Raw genomic sequence first — 17,397 nt, forward strand, 5'->3', positions numbered from 1 at the left:
TTGAGAAATTTACTAAAATGGAGAGAGGGAAACATCAGAACTAAAGACCCTTTTTCTGTAAGGTGAGACTCCCCAAAATAATTTTTTTTTTACAAAATCATATTCTGTACTAATCATGGACATCAGTAAGTGCAAGATTCATGTTAATTTCCACCAGGTTTGAATCAGTGTCTAAACAACCATCTTTTAATACTTGAAGTGTGCCATTATTAACTAATCACAGCAAACAAACAAACCCCAAGTGTATGTAGATTATACCTGATACAAAGCCTCTGTCATGACAAAAATATCCCTGTGCCTATGAGGAGTAGATGGGTGGATGAAGAAAAATAATCATGGCACAAAGAGATGCACATGTTGAGAAACTTTCCAAAACACTGGGTATAAGCCTTGATAAAGTGAATTTGTTAATGATGAGAATAACTTCTCTGCCTCATGACGGACACGATCTGATTCCTAGATATACTAAGCTCAAAGCTGGGAAAGAATGCTTCCATCTGTATTTAGCTGACTTAAAGCATCTCTTCTTCCTAAATGATTTTTTCCTCTGATTCAAGCCAGCGTCTTTCTCATTCTCCTCAGACTTGCAGAAAATTGCATTGACAGTGCATCAGTTGAATGCAGTTACCTATCTCCTGAAATGCTATTGGCTTCAATTCCAGCTGTCGGATTTTACATTTAATTAAATAATCCTAATTTCATCTGTATAAAGTTTGTAAAGTTACATCAGCCTGGATAACAGAATGGCTGTGCACCAAACCTTGGCTTTCTAAAAGTTCTCATCCTTTAACAGAACTATGAACGAGTGATCCGCTCCAACTGTCCAGAGAAATGATCCATTGCCTTCCAACAAACAGAAAGACTGGAAACAAGATCAGCTCGAAGGCCAGGGATCGGCTGCTAAGTATAGTGGGGGAGTTACGTAATTAGGTAATCTGCAAGATCAGTGAACTATTCATCTGCATATACATTGCTGAACTCATCTACATTCGTATTCTGTATTGTCCAACATTTACTGAACTGAATGTATATTTGTTTTGTTGACTATTTTGCAGATTTTATACTACACAAAAGCAATATACAAGGAAAAATAAAATGCACCATAAATTAGCAAAAAATGTGAGAGCACTAAATGAATTCACATGTAAAGCCCTTGACGGACAATTCTCCTTCTTCAGGAGTGAATGTGACCAGCTATGTAGTATATATGCTTGGCCATAACCTAGGGTTTGCACATATCTACAATGATCATGTATTAACTTGACTTTTCCAAAAAGCCACAATGCTTTTTTTTGCTGAAGTTCATAGTCAAATGGGCAAGATACCTGAGTAAAATGTATTTCCATTTTATATTTGAAAATAGATTCATTCTCAGTTTTGCTGCTTGAACAGTTTTATGCTTTTCGGTTTATGTCCCCGTTCACAAAAGCACGTAAGTGGACACGTGACTAAGTATGCATGCAAACTCAACCGTAGCCATTGAAACATCGCACCTTGTGACTAATTCCATTGGCTTTAACAGAATAACTCATTTGCTTAATGAGTCTGCAATGACTCTCATGTACTGAACAGTTCGTGAACTGAACTGTAAACAGAAAAATGAATCACAATTATATCACTTCATAGTTGTTCGGCAAAATACATATTTGATTAGCAGAAAAAGAGTTAGAAAATCATACATAAATTTTATTTCATACATAAGAGTACAAAAATGAATTCTAAGAAATCTAAAATCTATTTCTTCACCTTCAGTAGCGATCAGATTGTAAGAGTATCAGCAGAAATATTTTGAAGGCTTTTCTATCCGCTTTAGCTCGTGTTTCTATAAGGACATTAACTGATAGTGAAAGATAAAAGTATAAATCAGGCCAGCCTGGAGTGTTGAAGTGGTAAATGTGCCATTACAGAATGAATTTACAGAATTTATAGTATTTTAATTAAATTAAATTCATGAGTTACAGAATACCAGAAAACATATTAGGAAAAGAATATATTACTTCACAGCAGAAGATATCAGTTATGGATATTAAAGGCATAATTAATGTTGCTGGATTCAACTGATAATGTCCTTTTTTTTCACAATTCCATTCCATTTTTCAAGATGTAGCTATCATGCATGCAAGCATTTGGCTTTCAAAAAATAAGTAACAAGATTTGCTTACATTTAGCCATGAATATAAATATTTATAAAACATCTTTGCATAGTATCTGTAAAACTTTGGGGACTGTGGTGCCGTCGTCTTTGCAGTTTATCTCTAAAAAGATGTGTAGAGATTTGCCCAAACTTGGAGTAAGGGTCAGACTTTGCTTAGCTGATTTTAAGTGCTACAGAAGTAAGAAGGAGAATGCCAGCCTCTTGCCTGGAGCTAACTTGGGTTAAACCTAACTACGTATTTCCTGATAGAGCTTGGCAGACACCTCCAGAATACAAGAAATCCTGGTAATCTAAATGAGGTGCCCACCTCTTTCCTCTCGTTTTATGGCCAGCCTCAATGCCACTGTGAAGTGATTTATTCGTCCAGAACACTGAATGAAGATCTCTTTAAAAACCATTCACTGGACACACTAACCTCAGCTGCAGCCATGTATATCCATGGCGTATTCAAAGCGCTGATTTCTTCTTTCGAGGGGCAACGGGAGGGACAGCAAGGGCCTAAGCAGAAGAAAGTGGAAGATAAAGCTGAACCAGCTTGATGGAAAAGCAGCCTGCCTCAGAATTCCCCACAGCTGAGTGATCAGGGCACTGAATGCTCTAAAAACCTTGTGCGTGGCAATGGTTTGGGGAACTGGTCGGGCTAAAAACCCTAGTAACTTTATTTTATAAATAAATACCTGAACTAATGCCTGAACTGGCTCACCAGGGAGCTACCTAAATGTCAAATGCAATAGCAAGGGCGTGGGTGGGACTGCTGATGCGAGAGAGGGGGGAGGATGACAGAATTGTGGCAGCCTGGATTTGGATCAGCTTAAAACGAACCACACCTTTCTAGGCCTGAAGCCCGCACAAACTGTGACACGGGGAAAACCTGATGCTAAATCAATGAAGAGACGATGGACTCTTAAGCCTGGCACCTTTCTCACTTTGATGCCTGTGACTAAAGGAAGATTTTGGCTGTTTCTTTTTCCTCGCCAAGTCCTTAGTCTTGGATATGAAGATACCAACAGGAAACCAAACAGAATTTCAAACAATGTTGAATTAAAAGATTTATTCTGTTCATGCACTAGATGTGTGTGCCTTAGAAAAGACATTATATGCAATTTCACTTTAAAAGTCCTTTAACTAGTCTAAATATAGGGGGAAAAAACAGTTTGGCACAGAAATTTTACATTCATCTAACTGAGGACTCCTTGATGAGATAGCTTAGTTCCCTGAGGTTGGTAGCAACAGATGGGTTTTAGTATTCTGTTTGACTACCCTGAATGTTATAAAGTTTATGTAATGCATGTCTTGCTACCAAAATAAAAAAGTATAAAACTCATACCAATTTAATAATTTGTGGAATTTATTATTTTACAGTAATCTTTGCAGAACCTTGACAAAATTTGTAAAAACACACCACAGTTACATACCATAAATTGTATAAATAAATGTGACTTGTACTATATTTAATTTCTATGACTTTTGCAGCATTCCACAGAGCAGTGAACTAAACACCTCATCTCACGGGCACAGTAAAAAAGGAGTGTTTGTGAAGTAGGAATGCACAATACGGGAGAGTATGTCCTGCAGTTGCCTTCGGTAATTTAAAGGAAGGAGGCTGGAATGAGAATTCCTTTCATGCAATTAAGATCAAAAATGCTGGATATTCCATTTGCTGAGTGACTGCTATAACCAGCGTGCTATCCTGAGTATTCAAAATGAGGTGTGCTAGTGTGAATGTACATAACTAGTTCTTTGGCGAAAAGAACCAACAAAAAGATGTCCTAGTTCATTGCTACTCTATTCTGTCTTCCATCTGAAGAAAATATCACCATCTGTCTTTGAAGAGCTTGTCCAGCACGTTGGTGTTTCAGTGTCTCCAATTAGATAACACAGCGTTCCTCCAACATTTCTTTCTAAAAAGGTGGCCATGACTTAATTTTGTGAGGGGAACAGTTTTGCATGTATGTGAGATATGCTTTCAGAACGCTTAACAGAACAAGTTCCTCAGCAAACGCAGGCAAAGCAACTTGTCTTGTTTCCAGATCTCAATCTAGTTTTGGCAGAAGCTAGGCACAAACTTGCTCAGACTGGGCAGAAGTCTAGACACCCTAGTAACAGCATTTCCATGTTTGACCTCGCTAAGTCGATGCACTTCCGAAGCGAGGCATCAACTCAGCAAGACTCGACAGAATCACTGTTTTGGATGTAGGCATCTACATTATATTCTTGGTGCTTAAATTCTCATTTGGATTCAGCCACTATACTCATAATCATTTAAATGCTTTTAAAAAAAACATTAAACATCATCATATTAAAATACAAGTGCGATAGTTGCTTTATCAATGTGTGGATACATTCGCATGATGTGCGATTGTTCCTTATACGAGTGGTCTTATTTCCATACTATGAAGGAACTACTGCAGATGGGTGGAACAATTTCCCCCTTCCTTTGTCACAGGCAGGGATTTCTTGCACGAAAGGGTGCTTGTTTGCTTCATAGAACTTGCCTGATCATGAGCTGCTTTAGCAAAACAAAACAAATGAAAAACACATACCAGTACTAATTATCTTTACCAGTTATTCTTCCTCCTCAGAGCAGTCCCACGTTTTTAGGCACTGAACGTAGTATGACAAAAGGAGAAGATATGGAGCTATTTATTAGTAATAACCACCATCGAAGGACTTCTCCATTTCCTCCCTACAGGTTTGAACAGGTTCTCTCGCAAACTTCTTGTAGTAGTTTTACTATGACAGTGATGATAAAGATACGCTTTAACAAGATTTGTAAGGAAAATTATATATTTGCAGGGAAGAAAAAAGCACGCTTTCAGGTAGACAAACGCAAACCTGCTCAGACCACAGGGGAGACTCTTTTGTCTGCAGCCATGGAGACATTTAAATGACTGATTCCTTTCTCAGAGAACCAAAATACCAAGAGTTAGGTGCTTAAATCATATTCCATTTGCATGATATGTGTATCACAATGTCCCCTCGGAATGACAGAGAAATGATCTCTTACATCAATTCATAGATAGTCAGGTAGAAAGTCCTTTCCATTAGTTTAAAATTGTTAACCAAAGGTTTCCTGGGGGGAAATAAAAAAACTACAAATAAACAAAAAGGAAGGAATGGGAGGTAGGTTAGTAATTTAGCACCCAAAGAATCATTGAACTACCGGTGTGGCTGTACATGTGGCAAACTGAAGTTTGGCAAACGTACATACATGAAAGGCAGCATGGAGTAACCAAATTGACACCCGGGACCCTTTCAGCCTCTCAAAATTCTGAGCTTATAAAGGAATATAAGTACACTGAAAACTTTTTGCAGCTGAAATGGAAGAAAAAACCCTCACCTAAAACCATGAGTATTGAGAAAACTATTTAAACTGCTGTTCTCTATATTTAAAAAAAAAAAAAAAAAATCTCTTTTAGTAAGGCGTTCACTGTCATTGGAAAGAATCATCCGTAACATCTGGTACTTTTGGGAAAACGAAAATAGAGCTAACCCCTGGCATAAGGACCTGCAAGGTAAAGGACTGGAAATGTAAGGCATTAAACTCTGCTTTAAGCTAAAGGAACCTGCCTGTAGGCATCTACTGCATGTGTGGGGAAAGTGAAAAAGATGAGAACTATGAATTATCGAGGGCAAGGGAAAGGCTAAGATTATTCAAAAAGTACCTGTGACCAAATGTTCACGTTAAGTTAAAATAGTGGCAAAAATGAAAGACAAAAGGAGAACAGGGCTGCAGACCTTCCTACAAAGTGTGGCCAAATTGGGCAAGAAACTAAGTTTCATATCCACTGTTGCAACCCAGTGGCCAGTTGTACTTCCACACGCAGTTTATGAAGTATGAGTTTTGATTCTCAATCTTCTTGTATTTAGAAAGAACGGCATTTTCTTTCCCTTAAATACTGTGAATAATAATCAGTATCTGCAAGATAAATTCTGAGTAGGTTATACAGAGGTGGTAAAGCACACTAATAATATGTTGACATTCTAAATATAAACATTGCAATTATGTTGCTAGAACAACAACTAGCGAATGCTTTGGATGCCAGCCTAGCAAGGCAGGAGGCTAACTTTAATCATAAGAAAAGAGACACTGCATTGAATGGAGCTAATCCCGTGCTTATGAACCTTGCTGAATCATAGCCTTTTTGAATGTGTGCTGTCATACAGGCCACCAACTGTTGAAGCATGGCAGTAGGAGGGTCTTTAAAGAAAGCTTTAAGTTCCTGAATGCAAGCCATTTAATCACTAAGTAAAGTTTGTAGCATAAATAGAAATATCAGTTGAAAGTAATCAATACCTTCTGTAAAGTATTTTATGTCCTTTTTAACATCTGAGCAGTGAATGATTTCTTAGTTTTTATGAACAAAAGAAAGGTTTCAGGAAGATCGTATATTGATCTTCTTGGATAGACTGAAGTTAAGGTACTCTCTCTTGAAAATGATCACGATTAACTTGTACCTTTTCCTAAAAATCATCTCAATTTGCAATTATTTGGCTAAAAAACAGTTATATTTTTATATACACTGAGATTTCTTCAAAGTATCAATGTTTATTTTTCGAACTGTTATCTTAAACAAAATTTTCTGTTATTGTTAAGGGAGGTTTGTTGGCTTGCTCATCTTTTGACCAAACAGGAATTAAATTTACAGCCTTCCAGAACATTTACAATTTGCAATTTAAGGAATCTTTAAAATGTTCCATTCAAGGCATGAATCATGATAATTTTTGTATGCAATATCCAAAACATAATACAAAAGGAAATTAAGTAAAGTAGTAAAGCAAAATAGAAGTGCAAAACTTGCATTCCGAAGAGTACACAAACGAAATCTGAAATTTTGTAGCAAAAGTGACGTCATCCTCCTTGACTGGTGATTCTTTTCACAGGCTGACAGGAAGCAGAGATGACCTAGCATTTTTCTGAATTAGTCATAACCCTTCATGTCAATAAGCTAAAAGATAAAAATACATGTTATATCCTCTGAGTATAAAGGGAGAGACTGTAAGGATCTCTTAAAATTCAGGAAAGTTGTACATAAATTTGTAATTCTCACATATAATTTATATATTTATACTTATTTTTTGTATACACAAACATAATTATTTCTCATTATTATTGAACCTACTCCACACAGAAACTCGTAGGCCTTGTATTTCCATGTTTTCACGTTTAATAAAAAGGAGATGCAAAATGCCACCTGTGTGACTTGATTTACACATCAGCTTTACCCCTGCTTATTGGAGCATAGGGTAGGAGCTGTGAACAGTGTAAAACTGGGCCAGAACAAGGCATGGAAAAAATTAGGATTTCCTTCCCAATTTTGACACGAACGCTTCTCAGTGACTTGGCTCACACACCAACTTTCCCTGTCTTTCAGCATAATCGTCAACAGTTTCTTGGCCGCTATGGAAGGAGCTATATTCGGCACTGGACTGCTGCTACATTAGGTGCCTTCTCAGTTTAGCTCGGCGCAGCTCGGTGCACCCGCAAGCCATCCCCAGTCACCTAAATTTTTCGCAGGCTCGAGCAGGGAACACGGAGGGGCTGTGGCCGTTGCAATATCCACACCTACTTGAAAACAGGGAGTAAAATAATGCGTGAGAAACCCTTTGAAATACGCGGGTGAGGGACGCTCGCTAACCCTGAAACAGCCGAGTTACTCCAACGGGCGCTCCCATGCGTGGGGAACGACTGACTCTTCCCAGAGCTGTCAGTGTGAAACCAGGTGGGCCAGGAAGCCGCTTTGCAAGGGCCCCATCAATCATTTTTAACTTTCCGTGGGGAGCAGACGGGACCTTCCCCAGACAGCCACAACACCGAGGGAGCGCGGGGGCAGGCCCGGCAGCCGCCAGTGCCCCCCCCCCAGCCCCGCAGCAGCGCCGCGCTGCCTGTGAGGCGGGACGCAGGGGTGGGGAAGGACGAGGAAAGGGCACCGGCTTTACCAGACGCCCCCAGGCTGTGCCCGCGGCTGGGGGCGAGCTCCGCGCTCCCGCCGTGCGGCGGAGCCGCCCTTAAATCCCTCCCCCTCCTCGCCCCGCCAGCCCTCTGCGGGACCGTGCCGCAGCGGCAGGAAGGCAAACCCCGCCCCTCCACCCCGCGTGTGGCGCGGCTTGGCTCGGCACGGCACGGCACAGCTTGGCTCGGCCGGGCTCACCCTCGCCATTGTCTGTCTGCGCGGCGGTCCCTGCTGCGAGTGGCGGGCGGCGCGGCGGCTGGCCGCGATGCTGGAGGGCTCCGCGCCCCCTCAAAGGCGGCAGCGGGAACGGGCTCCAGCGCCGGGGAGTAGGTACTCCGCCTGCTGAAGACTGAAACTTCGCGTCCCCGCCGCTACCTCTCCTGCCCCTTCCTCTCGCCGGCCCGGCTCGCCCTTCTCCATGCGCTGAGCGGCCGCGGGGCGCCCGCTCGGCCCCATGGACGCCTTCAGCGCCGCCAAGGCCAAAATGGGGGCGAAGAGCGGAGGCGAGGCGGCGGCGGCGGCGGGGCTGGCCGCGCCTCAGCCCGCCGCGCCGGCCCCCAGCCCCGCCGGCCCCGGCTCGCCCGCCGCGCCCGAGCCCGCCACCTACAAGCTGGAGGACCTGGAGACCCTGGCCACTGTGGGTGAGTGCGGGAAGGGGTGAGGCGGTGGGACCGGGGAGGAACAAAGGAGCTGCCCAGGTGCCTGCCTGCGGCCGCGCCCGGCGGGAGGAGGGCGGGCAGCGCGAAGCGCAGCCCGCCCTCCTCCCGCCGGGCGCGGCCGCCGGAGACACCCCAACGGCCGTCTGCCCCCATCCCTTCTCGGCCGCCCGCTTTTTTTGGGCGCCCCCCCTCCTCCGCCCCGCCGCGCCCCGGAGCTGCGGCCGCTGGGCGTTGTGGGCCCGTTCTGAGGCGGCGGGGTTGGACCGTCGGCCGTTAACGTCTGGCAGGTGCCGTTGGGGGCGATTCCCCCCCCCCGCCCCCCAACCGCGGCGCTGGGGAGGGGGGCCGCCGGCTGGTGTTAAGGTTGCTCGGCGCCGCAGGGCTGCCTGTGGTGGCTGTACGGCGCTCAGGAAGACGCGCTGCAGCCTTCGTGTAGTTAGGGAGCTGTGCTTGGAGTCTGCGGGAGGCTGTCGGCATTGTCTCTCCCTGGCGTGGTTGTGCGGGAGCACTGACGAGCCCCGGTGCTGCCAGTGTCATCGTCTCTGGCTGCGAGATCGTCCTTTTGATCTGCAGCTGAACGAGCCTGTAACCGGGTTTGGCCTGTCTGCGAGACGGAGACAGTCCCTGCTGAAGCCTAAAGACCTTTTGGTGTAAAACCTGATTTATCTGGTTTAACTTCATTTACCTGCATCGTGACAAAAAATTCATCATTTAAATGTCGGGCCAGTGAAGAGATCAAACAGGTTAACTGAATACAGCTAAGTGTATTTCAGAACCCAAACGTGTTGTTGGCCCGAATATTGATGCAAAGATGCTTTGCATGTGTAGAATTTTGGTAGAACGCAAGGTTACATGTCACGTCTACTACACTTACTAAAAACTGCCTGTAATCAGCAGCATTGCAGAGTAAATGCATGTGTTTAGTAAATTGGCATTTCAGACATCAGTGATGATGTTCATTGTGTTCATATCCACTGTATCTGTCTGTGCATTGTGTTTGAACATACGTACGTGTGGTTACATACACTTTTGCACCTGGTTTGAAGGATTGTATGTTCAACTATATGGAAGTTTTATTCTTTTTCTCTTTATAGGATAGTGAAATGATTTTGGATAGATTTATTCCAGTAAGTGCTGTAAATCTCAATTTCCCCTAAGCTGTCTTCAGCAAAAAAGGTGTGATTTAAACCCTTTCTTAGTGAAGTTGATGTTTTTAATAGGTCTTTACAAGTGGAGTTGGAGAAGCCTAAGAATGTTGTGATCGGTGAAGGCTACATTATCATCTCTTGCAATGCCTTGTTTTTTGAGATAATTTTTCCAATTTGAAATGTGAACAGGCATTTTATTGAGAAATTAATTGAGATTATTAAGAGACTGCTTGAAAGGTTTGTGATGCTTTTTTTTCCACCAGAAGTGGTTGATCTTGTTTGTTACATCATGACTAGTTAGTGTGGATACAATTGTCATCACAGAGGATTATGACTTCAAGTGAAGCATAGGCTGCAGAAAAATAGTAATTTTTAAAGAAGGCATAATAGTCATGGAAATGTTCCTGAGGCCAGTGAAGAAATGTAGAAGTAATCCTGGTGTCAATTCTAAACAGTATATCTTTTTAGAGTGTTCTTTAACATGCTTCTTAGAGGTTAAGGAAGAGGGAAGTCATGATTCCACAAGGAATAAAGAGAGTCTTTAAAAAAGAGAGGCCGCTTGATATGAAGACGCAGAGAAGGGAATAAAATGTAAAAGGAGCAGATAGCTGCTATCGGGCACTGACAGAATACTTAAAGAATAGTTTCCCTTCCTTGCTGTTGTCCCCAGCTTGATTCCCCCCCCCCGCCCTTCTTTTCTCAAATAGCTCTGAGAAGATGACTGTTCTTTGCATCTCTTAGGAACCATGGCATCAGTTCTTTAGTAGGGAGAAGGAAGACAAAACACAAAACTTGAAGGGTATGAAAATGTGCACAGATAAATACATAAGACCTTATCTTATCAAAGAAGCTGAGCTGGCTTATTGTAAGTTGGTTTTAAAATGAATTTATGACCATGCCTGTGCGCCTCCACAGCCTCATAGAAGTCTGTGAGGAGGGAAGGGAGCTAGCTCCTGACCAGGAAGCAACAGAGCAGCCTCAAAGTGATAATGAAACTGAACACATTTATACCTGCCTCTGAGTGGCAGAGTTTGTAACAGATGCAGTGCCCTGCTAATGTGTCTGTAGCGCATCTGAGATCTGAGCCAGTAACTCTACGTGAGGTTGGGCTGCTCCTTACGCACCTACTGACGTGCTACATTGCATTCCTGAGTTAAATGGGCTGCATGTTAAATCAGTGCAGAATGCTGCACATATGTAGATGTGTAGTTTAGCTTGAAAAGCTCATTTTTGCTTGGCTTAAACCTTTTTTAATTTAGTTATGTTCAGTTTAGGTTTATATCACATGTACTGAAAGAGTATATCTACAATTCTTTTTTTCTTAGCAGTGATTTAAGTCAATATTACCCTATCTTCCGTTTTGATCTCCCTGCACAAATAGATGAGATGAATGTATTGTCATCAACTTCACTACAGCAATTTAGAGTCATCTGCAGTTTGATTGCTGTGATAAGCATAGCCATTTTCTTTCTGCTGATTTTCTTGAAAGCTATGTGCTCTATCTGAGATATTTGGAGATGTTTGTGGGGGGGAGGGGGATACCCAGAAATTACAGGACAGGAAGTTCTGATATCTTCTCTACTAGAATCATTGTTGCTTGTAGACATACCCAGGCGTAGAAACAGTATGGCCTTGGAAACTATCAAGTTGAGAAAGTAGCAAAACAGGGAGGTGAGCTCCATGCTCTTGCAGCTATTTATGAGTAATAGCTAAAGTAACAAAATGACATTGGTGTCTGTGAGATTGTGGTCATCCCTGACTTTAGGCACCTTCTCTTGGAAGATGGAATAAAGTTCACGTAAAAATAAATTAATTGGAAGCAGTACCTGCTTTGAATAGAATAGCTATTGTTTTGAATATCCTTCATAGTCTAAGAGGATTAAAATCTTGTCTGTTAACGGGACCACCGTAATGCAGGCTGGATTGGATGTGTTCTCTGTGATTTCTGTTGGACACTGTGCCTGGTTTAGCAAAGAACTCGCTGTGAGGGAAGAAAGAGCAAAAGGGGAGAACAGTTCAGCATAACGATTGGGAGGACATTTATCTCCCCCAAACATCCCAGGACTCAACCTTTGTTTTGGTGTTTGTGGGCCCTTTGGTAGAAGGCACTGGGAGCAGAGACAGGAGTACAGGTATGGTTTTGGGGGAAGTGCCCTAATACTTAGTCGATTAAAATGAAGTTACAGGTTTGGGGAGGGCACAGGAGTGGGGTCCATACTGGTTTCTGGCACTAAGGGAGGTTGAACAGGAAGAATATTTCTATGAGGGTACTTCCTGAGAGGCTGAAGATGTGGCTTTGAACCTTTGAGGTGTATGGTTTTTTTAACTAGTACTCTTGATATGAAAGGTGAACGCCTTTGTTCTGGAGCTATTGAAGATAACTGGCTGTCCACTTCTGTTTTGGAATTAATTTTCCTTTCAAAGGAGGTCGAAATACAAATGTTAGCTCAGCATGCTGAGAAACTGCTGCTCAGACCTGCTGCTGCTGAAATATTCTGTGAATCTCGGTTGAATTTATATACTCAGCTGTGCCAAGACTGAGGTAGTTCTGTGCTGCACAGAAGCAAAAATTCATATGCCATGACCACCATGTTCATTGAAACTTAACTGCTGAAAGTTCATGGCCCGCCCATGCTTATCTGAACCCATTTCATACTTTTTATGGGTCTGGTTGGTGGGAGAGAGAGACTATGAACAGTAGTGGCATAGTTTCTGAACCATCCTTGTTTTTGATGACCATTTAACAAGAGCAGCCTTCCTATTCCAGTAGCCAGAGCAGCTGCAGTCAGACACCTGACATATATCCTGAAATGGAGATACTAAATTTTGCCATAATGAAGAAGTAATTCAGGTAAACTAGAATGATAAGTACAAGAAAACCAGAAGATATTTCTTCACTTTTGGGTAGGTGAGGTTGGGAGAACAAGTGTTATGTTCCTAAATGAAATGTATGGTAATAGGGAAGGGGGAAGGAAGAGAACTCTAGGATGAGAAAGATGACAAACTTATTCTTGCCCTCTCTCCTGTGAGATGTTTCTTGTCCATTTTTCAAATGGGCAAGCCTTGAATTCCATAGCAGGCTTTATAAATGTAAATTGGGTTTTGTAAATCTGTTCAATTGATTGAAATATTTTAATAATAGTATTTTCATGCAAAAAGATTCTTTTAAACAACTGTTCCCATGAAGTGCTTTACACTAAACAAATGCAGAATAAAAAATTGGGCAAACCAGTATTTTAATTTTTAGGAGCATGGGAAAAGTGAGGCACAACATATTTTTAAATACTTAATTTCACTGTGTTCACACACAAAATATGCTAGCCAAACACATTTCAAATGGCATTATATCAGCCGGACAGTAGGTACTGAACTGTAGTCTAATGCTTTAAGAAGGAATCTGCTCTTGTATAGGACATTACAGTACTATTTTCCCTGCATATAGTCTAAGTAAAAAATTCTGCACCAGAACAGCTAAGTTCTTTACTAACAAAGGACACTGCTGGCTTTTTTTTTTTTTTTTTTAAGGGGCTCAAATTAGTTCTGTTTCTTACCAAGTGTTATTTTTGGTTTCACTACTGAGGTTGTCACCTGTTTAAAATATTATATTCTAAGGGATGTGTGAGCATTTTTTTCCTGTTTTGTCACCTTTTCTTGATACTGAAATGATAAATAATAATCCATGGTTTTACTTGGCAATGTCCTTAAATACCACAAGTTTTGAAAGAAAACATGGTCTGAATGTTGTGATTGTAATGGTGACCTGAATTCACCATTACATTTGTACATCTTTGAGACTTTAGTCATAAAGCTAAATGACTTGGATTTTGTTTTCACTCTCTGTCTGTGGAATGTCTTTCTTGCTTCATTTTTCCCTCCCACAAGATCATACTTGTCTCAAAATAAATCCTTAGTATTCTTATAGCTGATGTTCTAAAGAGAAAATGACCAGGTGTGACTCAGCTTTCTTCTCTTGCTTTTCCTGTTATCCATTGCTGAGGTGAATTTCAGTAGCATAATGTTTATTGTGGAGTAGGCAGCAACAGGTCCTTTCCCATAAGGTTCTTGTTCTCATTAGGCTGGAGAAAATGGGTTGAAACAAATATTCTCTTTACTCTTTCAGAAAGGTCAGAAAAATGAGAGTATATGGAAGAAGTCTGAACATGTGAAAACTGAAAGTTCACGTTTCTGCTTTTCTGCTTTCAGTGTTTAAAATCAGTGTTGAGGTAAACGGCTAGTGTTTGCCTGTCACCTGTTTCTTTTGCCTTAATCTTACTTAGATACCTAACTGATTGCGGAGAGAAATTCAGTGTTCTTTCTCTGATGTTGTGAACTTGACGGTATGTTACAGAATGGGCTTTGACACTCAAATACATACTTCTTGAAGATAAATAATTTGTTAAGTCCTATAAATAGCCTAGAGATGCCCAATATACAAATATCAGAAGAAGGAAAAGGATGGTGGAGTTTACATCCCACTTTGTTTGTTATGAGAGGCACAGACGTGTATACAGTAACAAAGAGAGAATTTTTGTGAAGTAAAAGATGGGAACTTTGTGTTTACCTTGCAAGGGCCTGTCTGGGTATAAGCTGTTCTTAATCAAATTAGTTTAGGTTAAACAATACAATTCGCTTACTGTTGATACTTATAAAACATCTTCAGCATTAGCTTGTACTACTCGGGAGTAGTTTAACACGATGTCTTTGCTTGGGAAAGCATCCTCCCATTTCTACACAGTTTTAGAGGTTCTTTAGCAGTTCCAAAGATGTTGGTAAGTAAAATTTTGCTGAGTACTGTGTGTTAGTGTGCACCTGAGATATTCAGGTGATAGGGAAGAGCAATTCTCAAAATTAGACTGTATTTCTGTTTTTCCACAGGAAGACTATCTTTCAAACGAATGAACAAATGTGTCCTTTTTTTTTTTTAAAAAAAAAAGGGGGAGCGTATATGATACAACAGTCTTTTAACCACTGTTTGCACTTCACATTAGAGCAGTGGCTCAGTTTTTATTTGAAATACATATTGCTTTATTATTATTATTTATTCTTTTTTTAATACTGAAGGTGGATCAGAGATTTTTCCATTAATACAGCCTCTTCTTTACTATGGAGACTGTAAATTTAGAGTGCTAAAGAAATTCACCTGGGAGACAGGTGAGTAAATTGTGGAAGTAGTTAAGAAAACACACTATATTTGGAAAGTGAGTGGAATGTTACAGAATGAGAAAATATTCAAAAAATACTTATGTTAGTTTCATTGTTGTATTTCTGTGGATGATTGTAGTCTTGCTTTGTTAATTTTGGTAGAAGAAATGTTCAGATTTTTTGCCCTTTGTATTATGTTTACTATTTTGTGTAAATAATATATTTCAAGGGTATTGAAATAATTTCCATTGTGATGGTAAGACTGTAAGTTGGCAGATTAAAGACTTCTTTCTTGAGGGGTTTCAGGGAATGGTGTTTGAAAAGATGTTACCTGTGAAGCAGTGCGTGATATTTGTTTTCTTCTAAAGGTTTAGAGGGACAGGGTGTAAAATAGATACAGTGCTTCTGTGAGCAGTTTTGCCCTGAATCCGCTGATAATCTTAAAACAAAAAACTGAGAGTAATACAGATTTATCATTTTGGAAAGCTTCTTTGAACTTGAAGAAAACATCTTGTTCTACGCTGAAGAGCATTCTGAAAATATTAAAGTAGCAATCTCGTTATGAGGATTAACTTTAGCTTTTTTTTTTTTACAGTTTAAGGGCCACAGTCTTAATGAACTCTGAATTTTGTGTTTTTACAATTCAATTGTACAATTCAAGCAACTTAGCTGTTCTATGTAAATACCTAAGCTCTTTCACTGAAAGGCCAAAAGATGACTGGAGCAGGGAAAATAGTTTTGAAACTGTAAGTCCTAGCGTACTAGAATTATTCAGAATGTGCTTTTCTGGACATATCTATGTTGTAGAATATACAATTACAGGTCTCCTTTTTAGACATACCTAAACTAAATTTAAACTGTTTTCACTTCATTTCAATACAACTGCTAGTTGTATTGCTGAAGTGCTTGTGCTTTTCTGTTAGTAAAATAAGCTTGCCTGAGCTGCTGTGTAATGCTCGTACTGAAGGGTTTGTATTAATATCTATACCTATTTCAAGGTAGTTGGAGGATGTTTGCATTGCAGAGTTGCTCTTCAGGTGTGTGGATGCTCAAATTTTCTTTTGGTGAATTCTGACAGCTGCCCTATCCAGTCTTAAATTGTGGTGGTCTGTGGCATTTGTTCATGAAAACTTTCCACTCAGCTGCCCTCTTTCTTCACTCCCGTCCCAGCTTGGAGCAGTTGATAGCTGGTCTATTAATTGATTAACAGTAACTTTTGTGTAAATGTGTTGTCATTTTTCTCCAGGGAATGAGTTGGTCTGCTTTGATACGCTTCACCTCAGACAAATTGCTAGTGTGTGTGTTTTAGTTACCTATTTATAACTGAAACACATTAAAATTAATGAAGGAAGTATCATTTCCATGTGACTAAACTGCATGGTATAACATATTTCTGTATAATACCAATGGCAGTGGAATGTTAGACTTGTCTGGTTGGGTTGATCTGGTCAGTGGAACCATTCCCAAAGTCTTGCTCTGACCCTCAACTTTCTTGGTCTATTGAGGCAGCAGGGAAGTCCAGCTCAATTTGACCTACGTTATAGTGGAGTAAATCTGAACCGCACCCCTCAGGCAATTTGAATACTTTGTGAAGTATCTGGGTTTCTAGTCTTGTGACTCTTTATTTGTTGGGGAGTGTTTATTCAACAAAAGTAAAAGTAGATTGGTTATATGGTTTTATTTGGTTTGCAGTGTATTTCATAGCCCTTATGACAACAGGTTATGGTGTCTAAAACAGACTAATTTTTGTGTAAAATCTTCTTTGCTCTTGTTTCTTTTCTGGATATTCAGTTTGAATATCACCTCCAGCTTTCTATACTGGAGTATAAATTTTTTATATATATATGCACATATATATTTAAATTTATATAGACTCATTAAACATAAGTTCTACAGTTCTACAGCTTGATGTAGGAAGAGTGAGAATATGGAAAAGTCTTCTGCTCACTTTCAGCATATATAGGACTTCTTACCTGGCTATCTTTTGCACTTAGCAGATCTTTGTTTCTACAAACTATTCGTACAGTATCTACAGCATGTAGCAATTTTTTTTTTTTTTTTTTAACTAGGATAATTTTTACTTCCTTAAAGGATTGATTCTGAGCTAATTTTTCATGAAAGGTCACATATCTGGTATTTGTTAATCTGAGTCTACCATGCAATTTGCAAGGTTCAGGTGTAATGATTTATATCTTGTATTTATTGGAGTACTTGGGAAAGGCAACTCAAGGCAGAAGAGCTATATAATATAAACTATTATTAGCAGTTGTAACCTGTGACTTAGATGTGCATTTGTTTTTCTTGTGTACACTTGGCATTGTCTTATGCATAGTTTTAAA

At 40.5% G+C, this 17,397-nt stretch overlaps 1 protein-coding gene across 1 annotated transcript in view; it reads left to right on the forward strand.

Moving 5' to 3' along the window:
* The first annotated feature begins 8,294 nt into the window (after window positions 1-8,294).
* Window positions 8,295-17,397, forward strand: part of PRKX (protein kinase cAMP-dependent X-linked catalytic subunit) — a 56,916-nt gene continuing 47,813 nt past the window's right edge. The window contains exon 1 of the mRNA XM_076358078.1: window positions 8,295-8,750. Coding sequence (XP_076214193.1) covers window positions 8,564-8,750 — 187 coding nt within the window. The 5' untranslated portion in view covers window positions 8,295-8,563. The remainder of the gene's footprint in view (window positions 8,751-17,397) is intronic.

This window comes from Aptenodytes patagonicus, chromosome 1 (assembly GCF_965638725.1).
Source record: "Aptenodytes patagonicus chromosome 1, bAptPat1.pri.cur, whole genome shotgun sequence".
In the NCBI taxonomy this organism is placed as follows: domain Eukaryota; kingdom Metazoa; phylum Chordata; class Aves; order Sphenisciformes; family Spheniscidae; genus Aptenodytes; species Aptenodytes patagonicus.